The 17,493-nt window shown below is 42.5% G+C and overlaps 1 protein-coding gene across 2 annotated transcripts; it reads left to right on the top strand.

Annotated features, from left to right (window-relative positions):
- The first annotated feature begins 307 nt into the window (after window positions 1-307).
- On the top strand, window positions 308-17,248 carry efcc1 (EF-hand and coiled-coil domain containing 1). Of its 2 annotated transcripts, none has more exons than XM_037101411.1 (8): window positions 308-1,175; window positions 2,220-2,659; window positions 11,474-11,625; window positions 11,950-12,085; window positions 12,824-12,980; window positions 14,216-14,305; window positions 14,927-14,996; window positions 15,150-17,248. In XM_037101411.1, the coding sequence occupies exons 1-8, from the start codon at window positions 498-500 to the stop codon at window positions 15,281-15,283; spliced, it is 1,857 nt and encodes a 618-aa protein (XP_036957306.1). In that variant the 5' UTR covers window positions 308-497; the 3' UTR covers window positions 15,284-17,248. The 2 variants fall into 2 exon arrangements, with proteins under 2 accessions (XP_036957306.1, XP_036957304.1); XM_037101409.1 differs by having other exon boundaries at window positions 310-1,175; window positions 14,216-14,374.
- The last annotated feature ends 245 nt before the right edge of the window (window positions 17,249-17,493 follow it).

Raw genomic sequence — 17,493 nt, 5'->3', positions numbered from 1 at the left:
GAATAATGAATAAACAAATAATAATCATTAATGCAGCCCATTTATATATTGTGTCTTGGCCCTAAAACCCTCCTTTATATACATTTGTGTTGTGTGCACCCCTATGTATAAAACAAGCTGCGAAAACTCATCAGTTGAATAAAGACAGTGTACCTCTGCTCCACAGGTCCATTGGTCCCATGGGAAGGTTAAATCTTAACAAGGTCTAACCCAAGTGAATGACAAAAGTTTACACACCTGGTGGCAATTATGGTCAGGCAAACGGCAGTTATGAGATCGTTAGAGTATGTGTATGTGACTGAGTCGAGGCTGGGTCCCCTGGTTTTGGATTTGGGGGGCAGTGCTAAATTCAAATGTGCTCTGTGTTAACACACGCCTCATTCCTGCACCGCCTGTCTGTTCCACAGTTTCTGCCGAGACGATGAACACGCAGCGCACAACAGAGGAAACAAAGTCCCCGTGTTCAGTTTGAGGAGATAGGATGTTGCTCAGTAGAAATGATGGATACAAGAGACTCCACTGATCCGTACAGCAGACCAGCGCGCAGGACACAATGGATAGTCAGCACTCTGGCTTACCATTACGGGCTGGACCGGGGAGTGGAAAACGAAATTATAGTTTTGGCCACAGGACTGGATCAATACCTCCAGGAGATTTTCCATCATATGGATTACCAAGGCGGAGGTAGAATCTCCGTGGAGGACTTCAACATCTTGTGTGAAGTTCTGGGGCTGAACAAAGACTCGGAGGACACAGAATGCGCCGGTGTCTTAGACCATTTACCCACCGAGCTCACCTTCAGACACTTCCACGCTAAACTCTGCGGATACTTCAGCACCAAGGCGGGCTGTCAGTATGAGAACGGCCGGCTGCTGGTCGGGAAGGACAACGAGCATATAGAGACTCAGATCCGCCTGAGGAGCCCTCTGAGGCGGCGAGAGAAGCTGCTGTCTGGGGGCGCAAGCTGCGGCTCCTGTCCCTCCTCGGAGGGACGACACGCCTCCGTCTGCAGGCTCGGATCCTGCACCAAGGAGTGCTACGAGGAGATCGTGGCGCTGGAGGAAGCGGAGGACCGAATATCGAAACTGGAAGACGAGAACGCAAGTTTGAGGGAGCTAATCGAGGACATGCGAGCCGCGCTTCAGAGCAGCGATGCCCGCTGCTTGGCTCTGCAGGTGAGGGTGCGAGCAGCTTTGTGCTGAACAGCATGCTGAAGTTTGAAATATGATGCTGTCCACACACTCTTGAGAGTGACTCAAATTATCTGTTACCATTGCCGAAACCATTACTCAGGTTTTTACACAGATGCTGTGAAAGTCAGTCATATGTGATTGTAAAGGTTAGGTAAAGGTTAGGTAAAGGTTCTCACGATAAGCCACTGATGGAGTGTTAGTGGTCAAACTGTATGCTGGATGGGTGTTGAACTAAAGAGCTAACTAAAAAGTGTCATCCTGGAGGAGAAAACAACACCTGACACAGGGATTGTCTACAACCTGGCAACCCATGGCTTTTAGCTGATCTATTCAGCATTAGACGGCCTGAATGGCCTCGCTATTCATCATTAGTGATCAGTTACAACTTAAAAACTCTAGACAAAAGGTAATTTATTTTGATGCTTTTTAAAAAATGTAAAAAACCAACTATTCCTCATCAACGACTCCAACTGCAGACTTGATGAATTATTAATAAATGAGACAAATTTGATGTGATATTTTTTTCATGAATGAAATTAATTGAAAACTTTATTATAAGTGACTAACCGGTAAAGAGATTTTTCACTACCAGGATAACTCAAATGTCAATGGCTTATAACCGATCTGTTAGGCATCATTTAGTGATTTATTAACCATTAACTATGCAGTAGTTACAAGGCACTGAAACCAGTTCATGAAAGTCTGACAGCACTAAACACTGTCCATCTACTTGGACTATGTTGAGCACCAAGCATCAATGATATAAACACAAAGTACACCTCTCCTTGTCCAGTTTAATAAGTTGTGACTAATGCTTAGTTAATGATTAATGAATCATTAATTAATGACTTATAGATCTGTTATAAGACATCAATAAGTGTAACATTTGGGTTTTCTGAGTCCTGAGAAAATCCAGTATCCTTGAATATTTACTTATTAATGAAATGTAACTTAGCAGGTGTAATACTGGTTTAAGGGTATATCTTGATCTGGTTACTTCCAGTCACCTGTTGTTCTTCTGTTCAGGTAGGACTGTGGAAAAGCCACTCCAAACATAAACCAGAGGAAGGTTGTTTTGTAGCCCACCAGAAACAAGCCTCCCAGAAAAGCATGAGCTACAACAACCTGAAAAGCAGCACCGACAGCAACCAGAAGAGCCTGCAGAAGATTATCAACGAGATAGAGCTGCTGCGGAGTGCCAGAGACCGACAGGTAGAGGAGGCCATGCTGTGTAATCAGAGATTGGAGCAGGAACTTTGGAGCTCTAAAGAAACTGTGGCTGCTCTGGAGAGCTGTAACCAAGCACTGAAAAGGGAGCAGGTGGGCATAAGGAGGAAGGTGGAGGAGGCCAGGCAGGTGCTGCTCAGCGGGCTGGGAAAGGTGAAGGACCTGGAAACCAAGGCCAGTCATGTGCCAGCGCTGCAGAGACACATCCTCCAGCTGGAGTCAGACCTCCTGTACTACAGGTAAAAGCACTGGGAACACCCTTCTGCATGAAGCATCAGGCACATTTTATGCTCTGCTAGCCTGACTGTGCAAGTGAATTGCATTTTCTTCACTTCATTAAGCCTCATGTTGCGTTCAGTGTCGTTTGTATTTGTATTTATAATGACTGCATGTCACAAATACAACTGCTAGCAAGCTAGCTTCTTTCCATGGTAACCACGGATGGACAGGGGCAACAGTCACCAGTTAACGTGCTGTCTTGTCAAACCGAAACACTAACGGTGTAGTAGTGCTCTTGCCTTACAAAAGGCTGGACAAACTTTTAAAGAAGGCTTTGTATTGTATATCTAATGTGGGATAAACATCCAGCTGAATCTTACTACTTATGCTCAAACTCCTCTGGCTCATAGAAAGTTATATCAAACCACAGACTGTATATAAAGACAATGCACAGTAAGGCATTAACCGGGAGGTAGGGTCTCTGACATCAATGAGTTTGTGAGTTTGAAGTTGTAGGTGTGGGTGGTGTAGGAGAGGGTGGAACCCTTCCAGTTTCTACTACTACAGCACACTTTTTGTGATTGATTCCTTGTAAATGTATTTATATATGAATTGGTGTGTTTCTTCAAATGTCCCCGCGATTTTACATTGGCATCATGACGATGCATCAAAAGAAGCGTTGCCCCAAGGTCTCAGAGAGGGTGTATTGTCTAGGCAAAAGCTTTTTTTTTTTTTTTTTTTTTACCAAAACAGCAAAGCAAATGCCTGGCTGTTCATCATGTCATGAGAAACAAGGGCCTGTTTTGTCAGCTTATTTGTGTCAAGCGTGAACCATAATAAATTATTATTCCTCCAACAATAAAATGACTTTGTTTACTTCTGGCCTCCTGCCTGGAAAGCTCTGCCATGCTACTTAGGCAGGCTTGATGTGGTTTACTATTCCAATTTTCAGCCTTGTTTGTGTTTTAGTTTATTTAACAGGCATCGTGTGTGGCAGGTCCATCCTGCCTGAGCTCTGCTACTGTTGGGAACTATTCATTTTGGCGGTAGTAAGGGTGTAATTGGACTTCTAAGTACAAAGCCATTGGTTTAATGTTTATCTATGTCTGTTGTCTCTGCTCCAACCATATAATCAGTGTCTGCAGGTCTGGATTTCTGAGGTAGCAGATGTCTCTAAATGGTTGTAACATTGGCCCTAATGCAGATATTATAAATTCAGAGACACGGTCATACACAACCAGACCCATATGACTGAAGTCCTCACTACTAACTGTTTTTAGGTGATTCTAAATGACAAAATGTGCAACCACAATACCCTTCTTTTAACCCTAAACTCCACTAATCCATGCAGACTGTGTTCCAAAGTCTTTTCACCCACCCTTCCATTGATACCCTAATGGCAAATAATTCAACACCACAAAGGCTCTGACTTGTCAAGAGAAAGCTCCATTGAGTGAGAACCTCAACAGACTGACCGTTCTCATCAATCTCTGCTCACTTCTTTCACTCCGCTCCCAAATGAACAATACCACATAGGCACCCCCGTCCTATGGATCTTAGCAACCAAGCTCCATGAATATTCCCACTGAAAGCCTCAATGCTTGCCCAGCCACATCTCATTCAAAGACTGGATAGAACAGTGCCCGTTGAGGTGCTTGGTTTTCATATTTGAGCGAGATGCACTGCTTTTTTGTCCTCCTGTACATCTTGCTTGTGACTCTGTGTTACTTAAAAATTCAGTCATCAGTTTTTTCTACACGATGTCTTACTATTGCTGTCAGATGTCTGGGATCATATGTGGTGGGTTTAAAGATGTGTCATGGGGTCTGTTGAAGTGATTGAGCGTAACTTTATCTCTGCGGCTTACTCCTAAACTGCTGTGACAAGTAATGAGATTAACTTGATGCTGCTGGATCACAGAGATACAGTATCGCTGGGCTGGGGAGTGGGTGCGTCAGCTGGCACTGCTTCTGTACTGTGGAATTCACTTCAGTGAATATAGACAGTGCTTATGCATCCTTGCACTATTAAACATCTCGGACGAGCCCATTACCCATTCTACTTGGCATCAAGTAAAATGGGATTATGCATTTAGTTCTGTGTGTGTTTGGCAGTATGTCTGCGTGTATATCTGGAGAAGCATCTGTAGCTAATCGTTCACGCTGGATTATTCAGCCTGATCTTTTGGTTCACATTTGCGACAGTATGCTGGAGGACCTCTCATGGTCATCATGATTCACACACTTTGTAATACAACCTTTTTAATGACTGCTCTGTTTTATTCCACCACCGACCCCTGACTCCTCACTCTAAAACTAGGGTTGGCGAGTTATTCTAGATTTTCTTTTTCTATATTTCTAGAAAATCTCTTAACATCCTGATAGCAGTTGAAAACAATTAAACATGCCATCTGTCTTTCTACCTCCATAATTCATTGTTTATGGTTGGGACACTCAATACCAACAGCAGAACGTCAGCCAAGCACCTATTTATATTAGTTAACTCAAAGCCAAGTGCCTTTCAGTACCTTGACAGTGGGTTGTGTTGTAATTTCTTGTAAATATTGATATGATTCATTATGAGCCTACTGTAAAGCATAGACTTTCACCTGTTCAGCAATTCACCATATTATAATATACAACACAGCAAAAGGAATTTCCAGCAACCAGCTTGGCTAAGAACAAGTTTTACCCTAGTCTGTTGAAGGCCACTCTTTGGCCTTTGTTGTAGCATAAAACTTGTCTCATTGTGCACCAGAGCCTCAGCAGATACCAGATTTCTTATAATTCACTCAGGTTAGATACAATACAAGATGAATAAATCTGCTTTTTTGGTGTCATCGTGGCCATCTTCACTGTTGGCCAGTGGAGATCTGCACTGTACATCGTGCACTCTTCTAGTTTGCTTGTTACAGTAAATGAGATTGATAACACTGTCATGTCTGTATGGTAACTATACATTTAAAGCCAGCGGCTGCCTATCTTAGTTTAGCATATGACTGTAAAAAAAACAAGAGGCTAGCCAGACAAAATCAGTCCACCAGAACCTCTGATACTCATTAATTAACACTTCATGTCTTGTTGGTATACACAGTTCAAAAAAGCGTTTGTTTCTTGTTGCGTTTGTTCATGTGCAATTTTTTTTCATCTTAAGAGTCCACTTTCCACCGACATCCCAGCAGAAGTCAGTTTAAGAAATGCAGTCATTGGTATGAAATTTAATATCTGTGGGTGTTGTTGCATAACATGTCTGTGATGTCTTTGGACTGCTCACTAGAACAGAGCAGAGGCTCGGACTCAGATGGGAGTCACGCCCTCAACAGGAGTTGATTAGCACAGAAAGAGTCTTTCTATACTGTGATTGTTTAAAAGTGTCACCTTAAGGTTTGTGTTTTACTTCAGCGGGTAAGGGAGTCTAAATCAGTCACTGTAGCCAATAGAGCTCTTTGGGCCAGGGGGATTAGACAATAGGAAGCACAGTGAGGGGAACAAAAAGAAGTGAGGGGGAGGAAAGTCTACCATCTGGAGGAAGAAGCAAACACTCAACTGTTTGTTCATGAAGTGACGGACATGTTTTGAAAGAACCCCAAGGGAGGAATGGCTTCGTTTAGCTTTCCATCTTCTTATTGTGCTCCTCAGAAACAAAGTATTGGAGATACAAAATCCCTCATTAAATTGAACTTTGGTTCAGCCCAGAGCTTCTTCACTTAGTGTCCTCTTGATTCCAGGTGTCTCTGTTTGTACAGTCCAGGGATTTCTAGACCATACCCAAGCACATGTGTCCTAAGTGTGCAAGTTTAAAACTCACTTTTCATTTTATCGGCACGCCTGCAGACTTTTTCTCTGCATGCCTCTAACCCCTGGCTCTCTGAAGGCAGGCCCCAGGGGAGGCATAATCTCCCAGCCTTTTCATGCTCTCTGCATGGCGCCGGAGAGCAGAGGGGAGAGGAGGGTCTAGCAGACCATTTATCTGCCTCCGCACAAGAGCTGCAGTATTGTATGGAGCAGGTGCTGCCACGGAATTCCTCCCCCTTTAAATAATGTGGAAAGGACACTCAAGGGATGTTTGGGACCCGTGGCATTCTGCTGCTGCTGCCTTACTGTTGTTCTTGAACAGCCTTCAAAAACTTGCACTGCCAAGTGGGCTCATTTTCACATTGAACGGCTGCCCTCCTCTCCCTCTCTCTGGTTTTTGAGGTATGCTGACATAAGCAGAAACACACACAAAATATCTTATAAACTTATGCCACCCACCCATTTTGGACTTGTCTTCCTGTATATTCCCCTCTACTTTTAATACCCTCGTCTGTTTGGGGGTTTCTTTGCACTTTGCTCGAGGAGGAAAGCTTAAGTACCCTCTGTAAATATAACAGTCTTTGGGTTTTGGATCAAGTCCACAGCTCGTGCTAAACAATAATCACATCTCTGGAGCTGCTTTATTTGTATCCCAGACAGCAAGTCGTCGCACGGGTGTGACCCAAGACGACTTGATTAATAACTGTCAGCTATGTAAACATGACCCCTTACCCCATCTCCGTCATGCCACAGGGCAACTACTAGCGCCAAACTTCAAGTTCAAGCTCAGGTTTACAGCGTGCCCTCATTTCTAACCTCCGCAGAGAAAGGCGACTGTCATTGAATGATGACACCTGAAAGAGGAAACTGCTCCTCAGGGAGTGGAGGAGGGGGAGCAGTGTGTTGACGGAAAGTTCACTTCAGAGCTGCACTGTGATAAACACAGGGATGACTCTGGGTGTCCTGGCTCTAACAGCAAACAGCTGGTCTACCCCCCACAGGCCAAAGGAACAGCTTTAGGCTTTTGTTAATAGGGCATAATACAGGATCCTATTAATTAGAAATGCCCTAACAGAGCACAATAGAGCTCTTCGAGTATACTTTTACTCCTGTATGTGATAATTGGCTACAAAATACCTCAATAGAAATGAAGCTATACAGTGAGTGCATTTCTTTTCCTTTAGGAGCTTAAATACCAAGATACTGATCAAAGAACAATAAGAAAGGTGTTGTTTATGAAGATCAATTTCAAACACAGTGACAAGCATTACAGAGAAAGTAATACTTGAATTTTTAAGTATTCATATCAGGGTTTTATGTTATTGTAGACTAAGATCCTTCCAAGTCTCAATTTAATTTTGGCCACAGATAAGGCAAGATGTGCTTTTTATACAGGAACCTGATAAAAGAGAAGACAAACTCCATTCAGGCAATTCAGGAAAGGCTAAATTGATTATCTATCTGCTCCAATTGCAGAGCACTTCCTTGAAAACTATGAGGCATGTACCGTGAAATGTACTGATTCTGCAGCCAGTGTATGAACTTAGAAAATCTGGTTTTGTTTATGTCTTTGTTCGCAATGGGAAGCAGCACAAAATGCTAAATGCTTTCCATGTTGGGAGCATGTGATAGCAGCTAGAATCCTTTGTGGGTAGAAGGACCACAAAATAAGCCAACAGTGCTGCAATATTCACCGTAGAAAGTTTTTTTTTATCATACATGTATTATAGCAACCGGTTATCACTCTAACAGACGCCGGTGCACTGCGCACTTGTCTATCGACAAAATGTGCAACCACCTCGAAATTACACAGTGTCATTCCATCATCAACTTAGAAATTAGAAACATATTATGTCCAGTTACATTTTCAAAATGAAAGCACTGAAACAACTTGGTTAGGTTTAAGAAAAAAAAGACAACGGTTTAGCATAAAAACACTACTTTGTAAATACAGTCACCATTGAGTTCTGGCTCAGGTGGGACTCAAACTCCGGTGCCTGGGTTAAAGTCCTATGAATAAATCACCCAGCCATCTTCCTGATTGGACTTTCTGACTCGTTATATGCCGCTGATACATTGTTCCCATCAATATCACCCCCTACAGGGACTGCACCCATATACAAGCATGATCACCTAGGTAAGCTATCTACTGATAGCTCAAAGTGCTTTACAGCATTTGTCACATTCACCCATTCACCGAGCTTTTCCAGAGGCTGCCATGCAAAAGGTAGTGACCTGGAGCAATTTGGCCTTTAGTATCTCACTCAAGAATACCTCAACATGCAGGCAGGGGAGCCGGGGAATTGACCCAGCGACCTTCAGATTGCTGGACAACCCGCTCTACCTCCTGAGCCACAGCCAACCCACATAGAGATGATGTCACATTTTTTAAAATCACTTTTCTTAGCTAAAGGCATGTTTTACAAATATAAAAAACTTCCATGGACAATAACATCTCCATAAACGTCATAATTGAACTTGTTTGTAGTTCATGGTGTCCTGTCGCAGTTTTATAGACATCTCTTAGGTACGTTCTGAGGAAAACCTTTCTAAGGCCGCAGAGGAATTTTTCAAGGAAATATCACTGAGCAAAACTGGAAGCCATGCAGGATAGGCACTGCCCTGTCCAAGTCTGAATAGTATATTCATGTTTTTTGTGGCTTGTGTAGCATGTTCTATTTAGTAGTCCAGCAGACATGAAGCAACATCAGGATTCATTTGACTTTCTACTATGCAATTAATAACCCTCCTCTGGCTTTGTTTTGGTCTCCACCTCTTGCTGAGAAATAAATCAGCTTAGATTGCTAGTCGCTCTCTTGTAACTAACTGTTTACTGTGCGGTGTGGTTCAGGTAGCGTACAGCCGGTATACTAGCTGTTCTGCTACTGCTGGACATAGGTTTTGATACTGCTGTGACTATTCCATACTGAAAATGTGCCACGGAATGAAGCAAAAGAAAAAAGGCTAAAAAAAGGCTACAAAAGGTACATTAGCATTGCTTTTAAATTATGTGTCCACCATTTGTCTTTGTTATGGTCTCTCCCAACTCCTTGGAAATATCCAGCAGCTAAGTGCTACAGTTACAAATGGCTAACTTTGTCTGCCATTTGTTACTGGGCAGGCAGTGTAGAGTGGGATTAACTGAGCCTTTCCACTGAAAACAGCCGCCTGCTGCTGGAAAAACTGTCAACAAGAGCAGCAAGACCAAATCAAACAGTAAAAGCAGATGAGGAGAAGATGAGATGAACTGCAAAATCAGGTGATCATCACTATGAGCGACTCCTTTCACATTTCAGACATTGTAATTAGTGTATAGTATGAACACGTGCCATCAAGATCTATTCTTGCTGAAAAACTGAAAAGCTGAATTTCCTCTTTGAAGTCTGCAGTGTCTTTCAAGTTCTCTATTTTTCTCACTCAGGAAAAGAAGCAAATGAAAAGTTTGGTTTTGGCAGGTCAATCACACCCATGCTGCTTTTGGATTTGGTCCATTGGCGAGACCCAATGAAAAGCTGATCACATTTTGTACATGTCTGCTGCATCCTGCAGTCTGACCACTATCCAGGATGTCTGTCTGGACCACTTTCAGGTGTCTGCATTCATCCAGTTGGAATTCCCATTCTTGGTCATCGCCAAACGCTTCAGGGTACCTCATCACTGTCAAGCCATGTGATGTGAAACCATCCTTTAACAGTGTAAATCTTAAGCCTCAAAAGTGACAGAATTTGTTGGAGTCCCTTATTTTTGTCTCTGAAGGAAACAAAAAGCCATTTTCTGAACCACTGTGCATATCAAAGGCCCAAACCAGAAGCTGTGGCCTTGCTACAGTGTTCAGTGGACACAGGCTGCGGCCTTCTTCCAACCACTGTCAATTAAAGTGCAATTAGTCACACTGAAGCCTTCATTTGAAAAAGCCTCCACCAGTGCATTTCAGAGTCTCAGCGTCTCCACAGCAACCAGCAACGTTTTGTGTGTTTTCATGTCCGTGCACCAGTTCCATGTCGGTCTGACTGCAGCTGCTGGCCCTCGTGAACTAACTCCTTCTTTCCTCTACCGTGGCCCCTGCTAACTTAAACACGGCTCTCTGATTGATTGCCTGAAATTATGCTGCAATTACTGACCCACGGTGAAGTCAGCCGTTTCTCCCCAGTTCTGTACAAAGAAACCTAAAGTAGTACACAGATGCAGAGTATAATGTTGTCTTACTGCATAGTCTGCCTCGTGCCAACAGGATATAAGCATGAGTGTTTCATGACTTTTTTTTTTTTTCTCAGAGTCAGGCTGTAGAAAACCTTTTTTTTTTTTGAGATTTTCTCCTTTTTTTCAGCAAGACATCATCATCTGGAAACACTTACTCCATGATTTACGAAGGCCCCCTATCGGATTTCCCCCAACACAAAAGAGCAGACAGCAGGAGAAACGTAGAAAATTCAAACCATTAGAGGACGATTGATCCGAGCAAACTGCAGTCTCAGTCATTTTTTTTTCTTTTTTTCAGAAACAAATGTTTGAATGTGTCTATGACATAAGGGACGGACAGAATAAAAGCGTGACCCATCTTTTCAGGTTCAGACGCAAAGCAGTGTAACCAAACTTTGAAAACTGTTAATGTGCTTAAAATGTTGTTCCATCCAGTGTCTGCCAGTTTGCTTCTACCTCCGTCTTGCATCTAACTCCTAACAGCGCCTCTCTACCATTGACCCACTTTACTGTAAAAATGCCTTAAAGATACAATGTCTGGCTTCAATTACCCCACCCAGATTTGGCATACAACATCACAGGCCTCTATAAAATTATCATGGCAGTTGTAGATGTGGCCTAATACACACTGCTGTGTGTTACTTGATATGTTCTCTTTGATGCTGGCTATTGGTTTGGACTGAACTTTTTTTCATCTGTGCAAATATGAAGAGCAGTTTCAGCCCATCGGTCAGTGTCAGTCCATGTGCAGAGACATTCAGAGCAAAAAAGTTGGTATAAGTATTTGCAGAGAACATGGACTCAAACAGCTGATATTGAACTCACAGTGCTCTCTTTCAGATCTGAGGTGTCAAAACTACAACTCCCAGGCGGCAGCAGGGCCGAGCAGCAGCTGGGTGTCGCTGGCAGCAGGCCGGGCCAGAGATGTTGCTCAGCATCCCAACATGACCGCTGTTCTCCGACAGGGCGTGCTGTGACGACCCCTGATAAAAGTGAGCCATTTGTCTCAAGAAACAGAATGCTGTATTAATATATCTTTACTATACAGTCATGAGGAGAATTACAAGAAAAAATAATGATTTTATATTTATATTTATATGAGGAAAGTTAAAAGAATCCTGTACACTTAATATCTGCTGAATAAATAATACCGTAGTACTGCTGGACAATGAAAGCAGATGTAGTACTGTTGCATTTGGGGATATAGTAGGCCGTAACTATTCTGCTAATGAAGAGCGTAGCTACAGCAATGGCTATCCCCCTTCATACTAATAATGATGATAATATCAATGATGATGGTGTGTTGTGGGGTCTAGTGGAGGAGCAGCTGTTTCGCTCGGTGGAGGGCCAGGCAGCCTCCGATGAAGAAGAGGACAAGTGGACCGGAGATCAGCAGAGGCAGGTGGACGAGGTGAAGAGGATCTTGGCCAGGCTGTCCTGCTGTGGGGAGAGGTAATACACATGCATCACTGAATACGCATTGTTATCCGTGCCATGCAGCTTAAAGTGCTGTCTTGTTTTGGCTAATGGCAATTAGCTACTGGCTGAGTCAGCTCATAGGACTGCTAGCTGCACAGCCAACCGAGCCAGTGGGCAAATAGTGACTACAGTTAAGAGGAGCAAAACAGGAACTGGCAACATTTCTTTTCATCATTTCCAAGAAATGACAAACTGTAAAATACCATTAAGAATACTTACAAACAGGTGCGATCAGATTGAGACATACTATAAAAACCTAAATATCTATTTTGATTTCACGAGAACTTTAAAGCACCAGCTGACAGCAGGCTTGAACAGCCTACTTGACACTCTTTCTTGGTATGTCTTAGTCTAGGTCTAGCCTACTGTCTATGCTAAGATAGCGGGCACAATGGAGCTCAGCATGACTTCAAATATTACTTTTAATATAAACAGAATTAAACAAGTTTAATGGCTAACATGCTGGCAACCAGTGCCTGTGCCAGGGATAGGGCAGTATTAACATTTATGTAGATGTTCCCGGTCCCCTGATGAATGTATGTCTATTATTCGCTCTCCTTTTAGCTCTGTTTGGTGCTCCTTTTAGCTCTGTTTGGTGCTAGTTTGTGCTCCTGTAAAAACGATGAATCCCCCGACTCTGATCCTCTCTGACAAGTATTCCCTCTCTGAGCCTGACAGCCTCTCTGTCCACTGGTGTGTTTTGCTGATCAGGTGCGATGACAAGGCGTTCAAGAAGCTGATGTCAAATTTTGGAAGTTCGAGGAGTGAGGAGAGCTGCAGCGCTGTGGTGGAGCTCCTGGAGAGGGTGACCAGGCTGCACAAGCAGCTGGAGCTGAGGGAGAGCCTGGCAGAGATAGACATGGACCAGGTACAAACCACCATTGACCTCCATCACACCGGGGTGGTCTGCTGGATCCCTATATAGGAAACAGTTCTGTCTGCACAATGTTCTGCCTTGCTTTACGTCGTAGTCATTTTGTGGCTGTGTATATGGTGTTAAACTAGATTAGAGAGGGCTGGTGAAGGTTGTTATGAAAGTGGAGAGCTTCAAAGACAAAACCACAGCTAGTGGCTCGATCCTGCAGCTTCCACCTAACCAAGCCACCAGCTGCGGCAGCAGAGCCTGCGTCCGTGTGTGGGTGTGTTTGCAGCTGTTTCTTACTGGAGCTGACCACAGAAACACTCCCCTCTTGTCCCGCATGACACTTAAGAATATCATAAATTAAAACTCTCCTGTTACGGTCGAGTAGTATTTTCACAACACAGGAAGACAGGCAGAAAGGGAACCATGACGTAATGTGTTCCCAGAACATCTCAGCACTCAGAGAGGAAAAGTTGAAACTAAACAAAGTCCTGACTGTGAGGCTTTGTTTATGCGCAGGATGTGTGGGGTGAGACCTTTGTCCTTCAATATGCTCTGACGTAAAGGTGCACTGAAGGGATTTCCAATAGTTTTGGCAGGCAAACCTGCATGATGTGGGCTGAAAAACTTAACTCGAACCTGAACATTTGACAGACATGAGTGGGTATATTTATTTTATATTAAGATGTGTAACAGGCCTACAAGGAAAAAAAAAACAGAAAGGCTTAGAGTGACAAATCCAGCTGCTCTTGTAAAAACTTATTCCATAGTGGGACTTTAAGGATAAGGTTGGTGGTATTTCACTGGGTGACATGTTCCTTTTATTACCACACACACACACACACACACACACACAAAATCGAGTTTATTTTGTTAATTATCTGTGCACGAAAGCAACCCATGTATGTTAATAACCTACTGAAAATACTTTCCAACCAATTAACAACTGTTATAGTAACTCTTCATGTGAAGCTACAGCAACCAGCTGTTAGGATAGTACTGGATGTGAGCATTATGTAATATTTAACATTTATTTGTGACTCCTTTGTGTTTTACATATTCTGTTCATGGATTGTGTTGATAATAAGGAAAAAAGATAAATGTATTTCACAGCCTGAGGAAAGAAGCCTGTTGCTACAGTACTTAAAGTTTACTTTATCTCATTCAACCAGCATCATACGGAATCAACTAAAAATGAAAGTTCCTGAAAGGAGGTGACCAGCGGTTGTTGTGTCTTCCAGATGAAGGACTCTCTGGTGCAGGAGCTGCAGCAGAAGGCAGAGGAGACTGAGCTGCTTCAGATGGAGCTGCGGATGCTGGAGACAGAGAGGGTGCGTCTGTCACTGGTTGAGGAGAAACTTGTGGACATCCTGCAGCTGCTCCAGCAGCTCAGAGACCTGGTTAGTCACAGTTATAGTACAGGGTGACTACACTGCTGAGTGCTAATAACCAAGGCTTTGTGCTAACATTCAACATGTTTTAATAATTTAAAAGCTCAAACATTTGATTTGATTGTTTTGATTTTTAGTACAGTGCAAAAGCATTGAAACCATCCTGTGATCTAAAACCACTGACACTCAAAGTACTGAAAATCGTTTTACGGGGTTGGCAGTTAAGAGAGACCCACCCATGCTGCACTGGAGTCATTTTCTCTTGTCAGACACTAGAAATGAAAGCATATTAAAAGTATTCACTTGCATTGTTCAAGGATGAACCTCCATATGGACATCCTGAAAATCAAAAGGCCACTTTGACCAGTTGAATCAGCAAACAGATGTCTTATCTGTCATAACACTAACATGAGTTTTTGTCCACAGTGTAAGATTGGTTCTAGATGAATTTCACTTGTTGAACATGTGTCAGGGCCTCTGTGGTTACAAGACTCAGATTGCCTTTTAAAGTGCCTGTTAATTGCCTGATAGCCATCTGAGAGTCATTCTCTCTTGTTTCAGAATGTCTCGCGGCGGTCACTCGGGAAAATCCTGCTCAGCACTTTGGAGTCTTGCAGCGACCCACAACACGGTTAGTGGAGTTCGCACGCCCAATAAAATCAATAAAAGAGCTGTGAAATGTGATTATGAAAATTTGCAGTTACTCAGGGCAGGGAATTGAATTAAACACAATCGTCTGTCACATGATCCCCTCAGCGGTCACATCTGTTCTGTTTTTGCACAGGCAAGGCCCACATTCTGGAGGTGCTCAATGCTCTCTATCATGAACTAGCTGCCTGTGAGATTCTGTCTAATGGTGGACCTCTGGAGCGAACACAGAGTCAGCAATCTCTCAACGCACTCATCATCTCCTGCTAACCAGGACTGCCTCCTGCTGGGCCAGTGATGCTCCAACAGCCTTTCTACAAGACAGAGCTTAGTAGCAGTCAAGAAACATACTGGTTAATGTGTATAGTGTATTATATTGTAGCTTATATACTCCTCAGACCTTATTATCTATAAAGGGATATTAGTCTAGAATGTTTGTTACTGTAGCAAAGGTCCTTATTACATATAAAGGAAATTCATGCTTAAACATGTTGTTGTTTTTTTTAAGATCTTTTATTGCACATAAAACGCTCATAATCCAATACGGATTTTCTTTTTTCCACAACAGTATTCTGAATGTGAAAATGTTGAAATAAGCTAAATCTTAAAGGGGCATAAAGTATTCTGTGAAATGTATCCAACTCCACTGGTGAACAACATCGCCGATAGAGCTTATGGAATTTAAAGGTCCTGTATTATGCTTTTTCATGGCCTGAGTCAGCCCAGGATGATTCCGCCCCAGCTTTGCTGGGAGTGGCTGAGGGCAGTGACTATATAGTTGTGACATTGCAACATTATAGTTGTAATAATCTTTGCAATAAAAAAAGACATGGAAATCTCACGTTCTACAATATGGGACCTTTAAAGGAAATTGTGTCATGTCACATGCTTTGTTTATCAAAGTTAAAATGTCAAGCTCAAATGTATCAGATAGAAGAAGTGCCTACATTTGACCAACTGTAAGGAAACACTATTAGTGTGTACTTAGTGACCCTCAGGATGCCTGTGTTGTGTAATGGTACATTTTGGTGGTTTGTTTGTTAACATCAATAATGTTGAAAACATCAGCCACTTCGTATCTTCTGGGTATTTGTATTCAGGTGCTCATCTGCAAATGTCAATCCTGTCAGCTTAAACCTGTTTCTTTTTTTGACAAAATAATTTCAACTAAAGTTTCACATACTCACTTGTTCCACAGCTTTTCACGTTTTTGTAGATGTTGTGACTATACTCGTATATACTGTGCATCTGACAAAAATGCAACATTTGAGCATCTACATTTCCATTGTCAATGAAGCAAAATCTATCTGCTGATAAATAGCAAGCAAGTAGAGTTTGAGTTGAGTGTTTTGTCAGCTGCTGTTTTAAAGCTGATGAACAATGAACCATCTAACTCTCCTCGGCAGCCTGAACATGCTGTTAGCTACTGGCTGTTGATAAATGTAAGCTCTATGGATACAGAATATTGGTCATTAACCTGCTACACTGTATGTCCGTGACATGTTGAGGTAAACTTCATACCCCTGATACTATTCTTATGGGACTTGACTCAAGGCACTACTGGTATTTACCAGACTTCTGGTGCAGAAGTTACAACACCTTTAGCATTAGAGAAGATATCCCAAATGTATTTTTGTCCCTGGGAGCTTTGACCATGCAAGCTCTGACAATAATTCAGAACTCCAAATTGGCACAAAATGGTGTTTATTTGCTAAAACGGGTTAAATGATAAGAATAATGGTATTTGTTATTATTAGAGAGGGCAATTTTTGCATGTGTCCGTCTCATGGAAGTAACATAGTGACCATGGCTGATCACAAATATACAAGTTTTATAAGATAGCCTTTATTGTCCCAAATAGGATAATTTCTCACCACGATGTTTGCGTTATCCATGCCTCTGGATGCATCTGCACAGTACACCTGGATACATATTCACGTACAACAAGTTCTATTCATACAATGATCATACTTGCCCAGTAGTTCAGCCTTGTTCCCAAACAAGTGCTACAAATGTAATACATTAATAGCAGCAGCTTCAGGTGAACCTGCAGTTGCTGCCTCACACCTGTTTCTCAATACAATACATCAGAGTTGCCTTCAATTGAATGTTCATTCTGAAACACAAAACATGTCTACGTCAGTTGTATGTGTTGTCATTGCTGTCATGAAATGAGGGTCTTGGATACATAACCACTGTTGCTGACTTATGCAATTAAAGCCTTTGACATATGCAGCCTGGATGGATTTGTTTACTTATGTCTGTGAAAAAGAATGACTAACTCCAACTGCTGCCAACTCAGTCAACCTGATCTTCATCCATGTAGCAGGCCTCAAAAAAACAGCTCGGCATCGAAAAAGTCTGGCAGCATGTTGCATCAAGATGGCACTTAAATGTGGAATCACTTCCCATTAAGTCATTTGTTTAAAAGGTTTAAATCCTATCCCCAAACTTTGTGTTAACTTTCCCCTTCCCTCTGT

The sequence above is a fragment of the Acanthopagrus latus genome, chromosome 6, assembly GCF_904848185.1.
Source record: "Acanthopagrus latus isolate v.2019 chromosome 6, fAcaLat1.1, whole genome shotgun sequence".
NCBI lineage: Eukaryota > Metazoa > Chordata > Actinopteri > Spariformes > Sparidae > Acanthopagrus > Acanthopagrus latus.
The sequence above is the reverse complement of the archived record's forward strand: the minus strand, read 5'-3'. Positions and strand labels throughout refer to the sequence as shown.

What these genes read in the sequence shown, in the direction of transcription:
- efcc1 (XM_037101409.1), top strand. Translation starts at nt 498, where the DNA reads ATGATGGATACAAGAGACTCCACTGATCCGTACAGCAGACCAGCGCGC. An exon ending in TCAGACCTCCTGTACTACAG is followed by an intron (nt 2,660 to 11,473) that starts GTAAAAGCACTG and finishes GCTCTCTTTCAG; the next exon opens with ATCTGAGGTGTCAAAACTAC. An exon ending in CAGAGATAGACATGGACCAG is followed by an intron (nt 12,981 to 14,215) that starts GTACAAACCACC and finishes TGTGTCTTCCAG; the next exon opens with ATGAAGGACTCTCTGGTGCA.